Source organism: Chinchilla lanigera, unplaced genomic scaffold, assembly GCF_000276665.1.
Source record: "Chinchilla lanigera isolate Chin_1 unplaced genomic scaffold, ChiLan1.0 scaffold00016, whole genome shotgun sequence".
NCBI lineage: Eukaryota > Metazoa > Chordata > Mammalia > Rodentia > Chinchillidae > Chinchilla > Chinchilla lanigera.
The window spans coordinates 10602196-10615272 of record NW_004955417.1 but is presented as its reverse complement, the minus strand read 5'-3'; the positions used below and the strand labels follow the sequence as shown (position 1 = coordinate 10615272).

Genomic DNA, 13077 nt, shown 5'->3' with positions numbered 1-13077 from the left:
CTGTAATCCCAGCACTCGGGAGGCTGAGGCAAGAGGATAACTGTAAGTTCAAGGCCAGCCTGGGCTACTCAATGAGTTCAAAGCCAGCCTGACCTACATAGCAAGACTCTGCCTCAAAATATAAGAAAAAAGCAACAAAAAAAAAGAATGATTGCGAGTTTGATGCCAGCTTGGGCGTCTAAGTGAGACCCTTTTTTAAAACAACAATAACAATAGCAAAAAACCAAAAGGACGGAGTTTTTTAAGACAGGGTCTTTCAGTGCAGTTCAAGCTGGTCTTGAACTCACCATGTAGCCCAGGCTGTCCTCCCACTTCAGCAATCCTGCCTCAACCTCCTGATGGCTGGGATTACAAGCATATGCTGCTACACCCCCTACCAAAAAGACAGAGTTAAAGATTTATATGATTATTAAAATTTTAAATTTAATTTGGCTGCTCTTTCTTGATTTTAGGAAATTTGCTTTTATTCCTTTGAAGGAAGAGAGTAAAAACTTATAAATACCTGATTATAAAACAAACCTGGTCTTCTTTATCTCTCCTTAGGTACTCCGATTCAGAATGATCTGCAAGAATTTTTTGCATTAATTGATTTTGTAAATCCAGGAGTATTAGGCTCTTTGTCATCTTACAGGAAAATATATGAAGAACCCATCATTATGTCTAGAGAACCTTCTGCTTCTAAGGTATAATTTATTTTAATAAATAAGTTTAAAAAAGAGCAGTATGTCTAGAAAGATCATCTATAACTTGGGAATTATTTTAATTTAGAAAAAAATTAGTAAGTGAACTTTTTTCATAGAATCATTCTTCCATATTTTCCTGCATCATTATTTTAGAAAATGACATCCTCACTTGTCTAAAATTCATAAATAGGCATTTCAGAAAGATTATATAAATAACAATATCAGAATGTTCTTCCTTACAGGTATAGAAAAAAGTAAACCAAGGTAACAGGAGGTAACTTTTCTACTCTTTTTGTTGGTGTTGTAGTTAGTTGAATGTACATGGTAATACCAAGCATAGCTGAGAGTACCATACTCTGCTAGATGGGATGTAAATTGGCATAACTTGAGGACAGTTTGGCAGTATGTATCAGAAAGCCTTAATACTGTCCGTATCTTGTGACCTAGTAATATTTTAAGGAATTTATTATAAAGAAATAACAATAGATTTATTTAAAAATTTTTCTGTAAGGGAAAAAATTGGGAACAAACTAAAGAAAATAAAGAAACTAACAGGAAACAAACATTTTTAAATACAGGGAGACTGGTTAAATTATAGTCTTTACTTTTTAAAGATATTCTGCTTAAATGACTTCAAGATACTATCAATTGGGCAGGGGGTAATAGCTCAGTGGCACAAGCATCTCCCTAGCAAGCGCAAGGTCCTGAGTTTGATTCTTAGTACCAAGAAAAAAAAAAGATACTATCAATTATAGAATGTATATCATTTTATATATCACTAAGTAAAACAGTGTCAGGAAATGTATTAGAAATCATTGATTATACAGGCATCTTATAGGTCTGGTTTTTTTGTTTTGTTTTGCTTTTTGTTTTTGGTACCGGGAATTGAACTCAGGACCTTGCGCTTGCTAGGCAGGCACTTGTGCCACTGAGCTATATCCCCGGCCCTATACAGGCATCTTATAGTAGAGTAGCTAAAGTGTGAAAAATTCTATCTCAGAATTCATAAAATTTGTCAACAGATGTTTATTGCACATTTTCTATGAACCAGAAACTACACAAAATAGTGGTATATGTGATTTATTTCCCTTAGTGCTGGAGATTAAACCCAGGGCCTTGAACATGCCAGGCAAGCACTTTACCACTGAACTATTCCTCCTGTTTGGTTTATGTGAATATTTAATAACATGAAGAATTTATGATCTTTCATTAAGAAAAAGATCACATTCATTTATCCCGTATATACATTAAACATCAAAGGCTAAGTACTACAAACTAATTGGTGCCTTGTTTGCCTAAAGCTTAATAGTTTGAGATACTGTTCTTGTTATGTAGAGAAATAAAATTTAGAGGATATACATAAGTCTTGACAGCAGTGGTTGTTTTTGGTTGTTGAAAATTGATTTAAAATTTCTTACTATTGTATAACTGTAGTTTCTGTCTTTTATTTAGTGAACCTATTAGTTTTGTAATAAAAATTAAACCTTACTTTAAAATATAAGGGAACATTTCTGACTTATACAGGAATAAATATGTACATATGGAATTTATTTTTAAGATTTACTGTAAAGTTCTGTGCTCAAAAAATTCTATATATAGAATTTGAACATATATTTCATTAATATTATATTTTGAGTAAAAAATTTACTACTGTTAAATGAATGCTTTATAAGAATTTAAAAAAAAAAATCAACATTACTTTGTGCCAATAATTTCTTGTGGGCTTAGTTTTAGAGTGAAAATTTGTCAAAATATTCACTTCCAAGAATTTTGCTGTCTTGGGCCGTGGATATAGCTCAGCGGCACAGTGCCTGCCTGGCAAGTGCAAGGTTGTGAGTTTGACTCCCGGTACCAAAGCAAAAAAGAATTTTGCTGTCAGTTCTTTGCTAATGATTTTAAGACCATGACCCCTTCTAGTCTTCACATAAAAGCTTACTTTCAGAATTTCTTTTGTGGTTTATTGATTTCTGATGGCTCTCCATGGTGCCCTTAGCCAAACAAATGATTAGGAGGTTGTGGCTTCACTTAACTAAATTATTCTACTGAACATTTAATTTAAGTCTGATGTTTTTCCGTAGGAAGAGAAGGAGTTAGGAGAGAGAAGAGCAGTTGAACTTACTCGTCTCACGGGACTCTTTATCCTTAGAAGAACCCAGGAAGTCATAAATAAATATCTCCCACCTAAAATAGAGAATGTACTCTTTTGCCGACCCGGAACATTACAAATCGAACTTTATAAAAAGCTGTTGAATTCTCAGGCTGTCAGGTTCTGTCTTCAAGGGTCGCTGGAAAATAGTCCTCATCTAATATGCATAGGAGCTCTTAAAAAACTGTGCAATCACCCTTGCCTTCTGTTCAACTCCATAAAGGTAAGGAGAATATAAACTATGTGTCTTGGTTACTTTTCTCATGTTGCTAGGAGAAAATACCTGACGCCCAAAATTAAGGAAGGAAAGGTTTATTTTGCTTACAGTTTGTGGAGTTTTCACTCCATACTTGGCAGGTTACAAGGCAGAGTGGCACATGGCAGAGGGCTACAGCTCGTGGCGGCAGAACACAGCAGAATCAACAAGCACTGAAAAGGAGGAATGGCCACAAGCAGCCTCTTCCTCTCCCTTACATATGCAAACTATCCACCCCAGGGTGGGTGTAGCTTTCACACTCATAATCAATCAAACTCTAAAAGCCTGCCCCATGACTGCATGAGGCTTTGGGGGGACACCCAGACACAAACCATAACACTGTGACAGAGATTGGTGCTTTGATATGTGAGTTCAAGGAGAGATTAAACTAATCCCTACAGTTAACATGTGTGGGGTCTTTTGCTTTTCCTTTTTTTTTTTCTTTTTTTTAAATGTGGTACTGAGGATTGAACCCAAGTCTGGTGTATGCTCTACCATTGAGCTACATCCCTAGCCCTTGACTTTATTTTGAGACAGAGTCTCTGTTGCCCATGCAGGCCTCAACCTTGCAGTCCTTTCTCTTGCCTCAGCCTCTTGAGTACCTGTGAGTCTATGCATGTGCTATCATTTCTGATGCAATTGTGGGTTTTGTAAAAGCTCTGTATCACTTCCCGTATGGTTCTACTACAGCTCCTCCAACCTTCTACTTGTTCTTTACACCAGGTGCACTTTCCTCAGGTTTTCAGGCACCGCCTTCTGCAGTTTGTGCCTCATGTTCTTTGAGACCTTGTCTAATACCTTGTCTCATAATCACTTGGTTTTGTTTGATGCTAACAAATAGGAAATTTGCTATTAAAATATTTGTGTTTCTTATTATAAAAGTGATAATGCCTTATAAATATCTACCAGAGATGAAAAAAATATTTTAAATTATTGTAAATAAAGATGTATAAAGTTCAATATCAGTCTCCAATGCAGAAACATAATCTAAGATGTTAAATATTGTATTTCTTGACTGATGTGTAATTTTCCTCTAGGTGTATCTAGTTATATTAAGAATGTAAATTTTCTTTTGTACAGTATAAAAATGCAGCTCTATTTGGCTTTTAAAGAAAAGTGGTAATGATTTCTGCATGAAATTTGTAAACATCAGGAAAATCACAAAAAGAAAATGAAAGTAATTGTAGGCTCTGAAGCCAGAAAAAAAAATCATATTTTGGTATTAACGATAATATCAGCTACGTTATTAAACATTTACCACATACCAAACACTACATACTTTTCTAGTTTTATTTTTTCTTTATACAACTCTTGTTATTTTACCATCTTTTTTTGTTTGTCTTTTTTGAGACAGAGTTTCAGTATGCAGTTTAGACTGGCTCTGAACTCACTTTGTAGCCCAGGCTGGCCTTGAACTCACAGTGATCCTCCTGCTTCAGCCTGCTGAGTGCTGGGATTACAAGTGTGTGCCACCACGCCCAGGTTTTTTTTCTTTTTAAGATGAGCTCTTACTGTGTTGCCCAGCCTATTCTTGAACTCCTGGGTTCAGGTGATCCTTCTGCTTCCCTCCCTAGCAGCTGGAACTAGAGGTCCATGCCACCTTCCTTATTTTTTGATATTGAGGAAATAGGGGTGCAGAGATAATTTGTATATAATCTGATTCTAGAAAAACTAATATTAGTGATACTGTACTATTTTAAAATCTACATTTTTTACTAAGTAAACTGTGACTTTTTCTTCAAATTAGACACCTTCTGCAAGTATGATTTTTATTTTTATTTATTTATTTTTGGTACCAGGAGTTGAACTCAGGGCCTCACAGTTGCCACTCAGGTGCTGTGCCACTGAGCTACATCCCTGGCCGCTGCTAATATGATTTTTAGTGATAACATAGTAGGGCTATTTGAATATTTCATAAACATAAGGCAATTTGGAGTACAATAAGAGTTTTCTGATTTGGATTAGAATTGAGTACCAGTCCCTACTTTATTACTTAGGTCTTTTACTAATTAGTTCTACTAATTAGGCCTACTAATTAATTCTCTAACTGTTGAGAAGTTACATAGTCAGGTTGTATTTTTGAGCCTTAATTTTCACATGTGGAAAGCAAAGACAATGATAATTTCATAATAATGTTATTGTGACAGTTTGATGCAAATTATGGAAAAAACCTAGCAGAATGCCTGGTTGTGAAAATTGCATCATAACCATTAATATCCTGTTTTACCAATTTACCTTGAGCAATTTTTATTCTTTTATGTTTTTCCTCAAAAAACTAAAATCAAAACTTGCCAAAAAACCTAAAACAAAAACTATGGTGCTGCCTTTTGCTGAAGTGATTAATTCAGTATTTTGTAAATAAGCATTGTACCAGAATTCTCCAAGTTTATCCTACAATGGATTATATTTACCTAGTTTATCACAGAAGTCAGTTTTGTGTAACTCTGAAGAAGTCAGGTTTATAACAATTTATTAAGCAACTTTTAAAGAAGCAGATTCTATATACAGTGGTAAAAATTAAACCCTTTGGGCACGAAGCCCAGCAAAAATAGAAGCCAAAAATTCTTCCTTAAAAGGAAGACTTTATGATGGCCCAGAATGTACCAGTTAAGAATATCCTTGCACATTCTTAAAGGAAGCGCAGTGGCCTCTGAATGTCTCTCCTTTGTTGCCAAATGGCCACTGGTAACAGGCAGAGAATGCTCTAAGTTTCAAATAGGGTGCATCATTTATAGTCTGACACTATTCCAAAGAACCTCTTCTCTAACATCATAGCAAGTAAGGTTCACTATGAAAGGGCTGTGATAAGCCTTCCGCATACACAGTAACCTTTAAGCAATGGTTTATAAGTCTAAATGTGTTCCTATGCAAGTTAGGTAGTTTCCCATGCTTAAGGTGCTAAATCTCTTGAGGAAATGTGAATAGAACGTAACCACTAATAGTATTGTAAATCATAATCATAGGCTACCAGTTTATGTGGAGTCAGAGGAAAGAGTATCTCGATTAGCTGATAGAAGTCTACCTAGTCAATCACAGGCGATGCATTCGGCTGTCATAGCATAGGATATTATCCATTAATAGATTAGTAATTAGTAGTACACATTGTAATGTTCTGGGCAGCTTTTAAAACCACATCTGTCTAGATCTCAATAAATACACACTGATTCAGAATCTGAAAGTAGGATTCAGGCATGCCTGAGAACTTTGCAAGTGATTCTGCTTATGTGGTCCTGGTTAAGAACTTGTGCATTGAGATCACCCATCCTGCTTATATTCTGATTTAATATTCACCAGTCTTCTGCTAGTGAGTTGGCTTTCTCTCTGAATCTTCTTTCAAAGGACAGAGTGTGTAAACCAATTCACTTAAATGGGTGTATTTCACTTGTAGGTCAGTAAATTTCAGAATCCATTGAATTGACTTATTTAGTCTCTTAATTTGATTAGTTTGAGCCATGAATTCCTTACAGTTTAAGCATGTTCAAATTTTTAAATATGAACAACTGTGAACTAGACCCTGCATCTATGGTCCTTTGATACTGTCTCCAAGTTGTAAGCATTTTAGCAAATAGGCTTGAGGCAGCTAGCAGCCATCTCTTTTCCCACATATGTAAATGTCTTAGAGTTCCAAATACTTTTATTCAAATGACTTCATCTAATTATTGCCATGTTATGGCAGTAATACACAATTAGTGCTTTGTGCCCAGTGTCTTCCACTGCAGGACTTCTTTCCCTTAAAGTATTTCTAATACTATTAAAGAAGGAATACAACACACATTGGAAACCTTAGGGAGTGTAGAAAAGTAGAGTCAACCACTCAATTATGGTCAAAGATGAAAGGTGCTATAAAGAGAGAGTCAGAGGCAGAGAAAGAGAGAGAGCTGTGAATGATCAGGTAGAATTTGCATTGGGCTCAGGGATTTATAGGATTGAGGTGATTGGCCATAAAAATGAGAAAACATTCTTGGAAGTGTTTTAGATTGAACAAAATTTCAAAAATTGTGATAATTCTGGTAGATATGGGGGAGAGTGAAGAGATCAGCCAGTCGTGGAATTTGAATTTAAAAACTGATTAGTCATTAATAACTCTCATCTCTACTTATGTGTACTTACATATTCATATTTTAACTGGGCAGTTTTGGGGGAAGAACTTTGGAGGTACTAACTACTTTGAAATATTATTCTCAGGCCTTTAGTATTAGTAACATTGGGACTGGGGATTGTGGAGGAGCACTTACCTAGGATCACTTACACCTGAAGCCCTGCTTCAATCCTCAGGATCCCACTCTCCATTACACTGTTTATTAGTGAAATAAAAAGTATTGTAAGAGTAAACTCTGTTAAGTTATTGGTGAGATTGTTACTTCTTACAGAAGAAACTGAAGTAAATTAAGTAAACTTGTGCTTCTTTGTGGGTTACTCTTGGAACATGTTGTGTGCAGCCCACTAATCAGGAGAAAGTGGTACTAGGGAAGGAGAGAAAAATAGAAAATGCAGGTTGATGATGGAAATGTCAGGGTTCCAGAGAGAACAGGTTTTGCCTTTCTGTCTGCCCTTTATTTTCCTCCCATTTTCCTGCCCGCCCAAGGATCCATGAGGAACATGATGCTGCACATGTATGTTTAAGAGAGAGGTCCCGAGACTGCCTTATAATTGTTTGTAATCAACTCAGTGGGATGCATGTTACTTTTTAAAAAATGATCAAATCCTGACTTATAAAGGTTTACGGAACAGCTTGGGTCTTTCAGGTACCTATTAATCTCCTCCCTCCCCATACTGTTAGCATTTTTTTGTCCTTAAAAAAACAAATATGAGCTAGTGTTAACAATGACTTTTTAAATAGGGAAAAGAAGGTAGCTCAACGTGTGATGGAAACGAAGAAAAGAGTCTGTATGAAGGCTTACTGAATGTTTTTCCTGCTGATTACAACCCTCATGTGTTTCCTGAGAAGGAGTCGGGAAAACTACAGGTGCTGTCACAACTCCTAGCTGTTATCCATGAACTTCGTCCCACTGAAAAGTAAGAGATCAATTTAACACACTACCTGCAAGTGCTAATAGGATTTTAGCCTTCTCTATTGCTTACTCCCTTCTACCCCTCAAATAAGAAAACATTAGAAAGGAACATTTTCCTTTGGAGTCATGGTAAGCTTCCAGTATTTTGTAAATGTACAACAATGTATAAGCTTTTATTTAAGAAAAACTAAATGTAGTATACGTACATTTAAAAAGCACTAGTTCTGTCTTTTGGTATATAACACCTAACTTGTTTTTTACTGTTTCCTGGATGAACATTGATATACTTTAGAGTTTTCATTTCACCTTTCTTTGTCAACATTCATCCAGTCATTAAACTCTGTTGGTCGTATTTCTTCATTCAGGAACCTACTCCCCTTTCCTTTCCTACCATTTTGTTTTGATTATTATGATTATATGCTCTGATGGGCTCTTATGAACTAATTCTCTCTTTCAATCGCATTACATATTCAATTATGCTCTTAATTATATTTGTAAAATAGGAATGTGAACACTTCACTCCTTTTCTTTAAAAATTCAGCCTCTTAGTTATCCTCCAGAAATTTCTGAGCATCTTAGCACAGTGGACAAGATGAACACTTCCTTTTCCAGCTTTACCTCCCTCCACTCTGTCACACTTACGATGGGATCCGGTTCTGCCAGACTGCTCGAAGAACCCGTAACCTGCCCTACTGCTCACACTGTTCTTACGTGTTGCACATTTTTGTGTCTGGTATACCTCTGCTTGTCATTCTTTTGGCTTTTTCTCTTTGTTAAGATTCAGCTCAGATATTCTCTCCTCTTGGAAACCTCTGCTTCAGGTTGCTTTAGATGCCATCTTCTCTACTCCCCTGCATCCTGTATCTACCTGAAATGGAGGTCTTCTCACATGTTTTATTAGATAATATTTGATATGTACAAAAAAACATGTATATAGATGCACAATGTGACTCCAGTTTGGCTTTAAAAGTATAAACATTTACTTAGATTTCTCTTTGCATTTAAAAAAAAACCTGGATTTTCCACTCTTTTCTGAGGGCAGGACTGACAGTTGTTGGACAAGGGATGTGTGAACAGAGATTTCTTTGTTCATCTGTTTTTTTGCAGTGCTGGGGATACCTCCCCGGGACTTGTACATGCTGGGTAAGTGCTCTGCTACTGAGCTATACCCCCAGCTTAGTGAACAGAGTTTTAGAGGCAGTGAGAAGAAATGAGGTTTGAATGTAAGTCTCACAATTTATCCTTTTGTTCATTTTTTGTATTTTTTTTTGGTCTTTTTTGAGACAGGGTTTTGCTGTGCAGTTCAGCCTGGCCCTAGACTCATTTTGTAGCCCAGGCTGGCCTTGAACTTGCAACAATCCTCCTGCCTCAGCTTCTCAAGTGCTGACATTACAGGTGTGTGCCACCATGCCCAGCTCTCCTGTTCTTTTTAAGATGACTTTAGAGTTATGAAAAAGACATAAAGGTCTTTATTGTTTTTTAAAACTGGAAATTTAGACTGTAACTTTCAAATTGAATGTGGAGTACCTGCATTTTAATTATATAAGGTCATTGTTGCATGTTCTATAAATATCAGTGATATTACTGTGATATTTTCCTTCACCTAAAAAATTGACTTTTTGCCAGACATGGTGGCGCACACCTGTAGTCCCAGCACTTGGGAAGCTGAAGGAGCAGGACCTCCATGAGTCTGAGGCCAGCCTGGACTGCATAGTGATTTAAAGTCCAACCTCAAGTACATATTGAGACCCTGTCTCAGACAAAAAAAAAAAAGTTACAAAACATCACATTTTGCCTTTAAAATGTATGTAAAGAATCTTCTGTCTTGATTACAGGGTGGTGTTGGTGTCCAACTATACACAGACCTTGAATATTTTGCAAGACGTCTGCAAGCGTTATGGATATGCTTATGCAAGACTGGATGGGCAAACACCAATCTCTCAAAGGCAGCAAATTGTTGATGGTTTCAACAGTAAATACTCTTCTGACTTTATTTTTTTGTTAAGTTCAAAAGCTGGTGGTGTAGGACTTAATCTTATTGGAGGATCTCACTTAATTCTCTATGACATTGATTGGAATCCAGCCACTGATATCCAGGTAGGAATATTTATGTTTTAGACATTGCTGAATGCCTGCAGGTACAATGCCTGCTGGGGATACGAAGATGATGGTGATGTGTATTGATCCTTTTTTTGCTACTGAGACATTCTGGCTACTCAGACATTCTGGTAAAGTGTTTCTTGTTTACTGTCTGTTTAATCTTTACAACATCCCTACAAAGTATGAATATTAGTAGCCAAATTTTGTACAAGAAATGGAAGCTTGTTGTAGATCCCACAGCTTACAGATGACAGAATCAGGATTCAAACCCAAACTTTACGTCTCCAGACCTTAATTAATGCATTTCACAGATGGGGCCTCAGGCCTCTCATGGCCATTAGGGGACAATGCTGGAGTTATGGACCAGTTTGTGTGGGCTACAATAAGGGTATAAAATTAACTTATTTAGAAACTATTTGAGAAAAAGCCTTTGGTTTTCTTCAGGGTATACTTTTTTAATGTATTTTACTTTTATATATCTTGAGATTTCTGCCTTATAAATTTGTACCTCAGCATCTGCATTAGGTAATACAAGACAACCCTCAGGTTTGCTAATTTGCTAGAAGGACACACAGAACTGAGGCAAGCGGCTGCGCTCACAGTTAGGTCATATTCCTCATTTAGCAACCTGCAGCTTAATGACTCTTTGGACTTCTGACCTGTCTTTTTTTTGGTACAGTTTTGTACATCTTGTTTATTGAAAGCCTCAATGTCTTTTTTTGTACAGTATACCTTGTATATATAGTACTGTAAGTTTTGCTGATTGCACTGTACAGTGCTGTAGTTTTATGTCGTGTTATACATTACAGTACTGCATGTAAAGGTTATGCAAATGAAAGGAAAGTCATCAAATTGGAGTTTCCTTTGACCATTTCTTTGTTGTGAATATTATAACATACATTCAATATACAATTCCTCATTTAGTGACCAATTCAATTAATGACCTAGTCTCAGGTCCATGGCTTGGTTGTTATACAAGGTGTGTCTGTATTGCTATAAAGATACTAAATTAGCAAAGGAAAGAGGTGCATACAGTAGAGTGCAGGGGGAACCAGGCACAAGTGTCCAGTTGTCCTTCCCTCAGAATTATAGGACATTTAATGGGCTGATGAGTGATGATACACATAGAGTATTGTCAGCAGAGAGGTTGACCCAAGCTTGGATGTCCAGAATTTTTGTTGGGGTCTTGTAGTCATGGAGGGACTTGCATGACCAAACTCAGTTACTCCGTTTCCAGCCTCTCCAGAGGTCCTCTATCATATGTTAGCATAACTGTCTCTTGTAGGACCAAAGGCTGCAGATAAACATAGACACTCTTACCAGGCAGGATATGCTAAGGGTTTAGAGAGCCTTTTGGAGGCCTGACTTGCTTTGAAATGTTCAGGGTTTGAACATCAACTTTTTACTGCACAGTATTAATGTTATTCCCTACATCACAGGGCTCTGCCTAGAGGCTGAGTGATTGCAGATATCCTAGGAACTTTTTAGGGTGACTCATTAGCTACTTAGACTAGGAAGGAGCCCTCCATGCCCATGCTGTACTTGGTTCTTGCATTCTTGCTGACCAAACTCATTGTCCCATTTTTTTTTTAAATCAAGATACAACATTCAGTGTTGGAACATTTACCTAGCATGCACAAGGCCTTGGTTTCAATCCCCAATGCCAAAAGCCAAACCAAACCACACGGCACCAAAGCAGACCAAACCACTGGCCCCCCTGCAGGTACTTTACAATAACATCCGCGAGTACTCAAACATTCCTTTCTTATTCCTGGAAAAAGAAATAAATCAGAGTATGCTTGGGCTTTGTTTTTTGAATCTATACATAAAGTCCAGAATTTCTGGCCACAAAATATATTCCTGAAAATTGCTTATGCGGCAAGGGCTGTTAGTTTCTGTTTTACTCAGCATTTTCACTTATTTTCTATAGGCTATGTCTAGAGTATGGAGAGATGGTCAGAAACATGCTGTACATATTTACAGACTCCTAACCACAGGTAATAACTTCTCAGTGTAACAAAGAAGTATACCCTTTGAGTAATTAAAAAAAGTTTTAGCCAGTGCTTCACTGTCAGAAATATTTGATTAGCTAGTATGTTAATAAATAAATATGTTTTAGTCTGTAAAAATAATAGACATAAATATCTTGAAGGAACTCTCATGAATGTTTTCTCTTCAGGTACAATAGAAGAAAAGATCTATCAAAGACAGATCAGTAAGCAAGCTCTTTCTGGGGCAGTTGTAGATCTAACCCAGACATCTGAACATATTCAGTTTTCTGTAGAGGAACTTAAAAATTTGTTCACATTACATGAAAATTCACATTGTGTTACTCATGACCTGCTCGACTGTGAGTGTACTGGAGAAAAAGATCACACAGGTTAGTTGTGTTTTAATTCTATTACTGTAAAGTTAATTTGTCTCTCTTTAGTGGTTGAAAGTATTTAAAGAATAGTTTCAAAATATTTACCATTTGTGTATGTTAGTTTTCATTTTTTTCTCAGGTCACAGGGCAACTGCCACATAGATATTTGAGAAGATATTTAGTAAAAACGTATTTTCTCAGTTTAGCTTCTGATTTCTGAATCTTGTGTGAAAAATTAACTTAAAATCTTTTGAAGCTTAGTATAATGGCCTCAGAGTTAAAAACTTTTGTTTTTGTTTTGTGGTGCTGGGGTTGAAGCCAAGATTTCAGACCTGCTAGGTAAGCACTATAATACTAAACTAAATCCTCAGCTCTTTTTCATATTTATTTTGAGACAGGGTCATGCTGAGTTACCTAGGCTATCATTGAATTTGTGGTCCTCCTGCCTCAGGCTCTTCAGTAGCTGAGAATATAGGGATGTGCCTCTGCTCCTAGTTTATAAAATATATTTAATG

The 13077-nt window shown here is 36.5% G+C and overlaps 1 protein-coding gene across 1 annotated transcript in view; it reads left to right on the top strand.

Annotated features, from left to right (window-relative positions):
* The window catches only part of Rad54b (RAD54 homolog B (S. cerevisiae)), an 87705-nt gene that overhangs the window by 70727 nt on the left and 3901 nt on the right, over nucleotides 1–13077 (top strand). Inside the window, exons 9-14 of the mRNA XM_013512842.1 lie at nucleotides 544–683; nucleotides 2762–3052; nucleotides 7926–8101; nucleotides 9933–10194; nucleotides 12128–12194; nucleotides 12377–12577. Coding sequence (XP_013368296.1) covers nucleotides 544–683; nucleotides 2762–3052; nucleotides 7926–8101; nucleotides 9933–10194; nucleotides 12128–12194; nucleotides 12377–12577 — 1137 coding nt within the window. The remainder of the gene's footprint in view (nucleotides 1–543; nucleotides 684–2761; nucleotides 3053–7925; nucleotides 8102–9932; nucleotides 10195–12127; nucleotides 12195–12376; nucleotides 12578–13077) is intronic.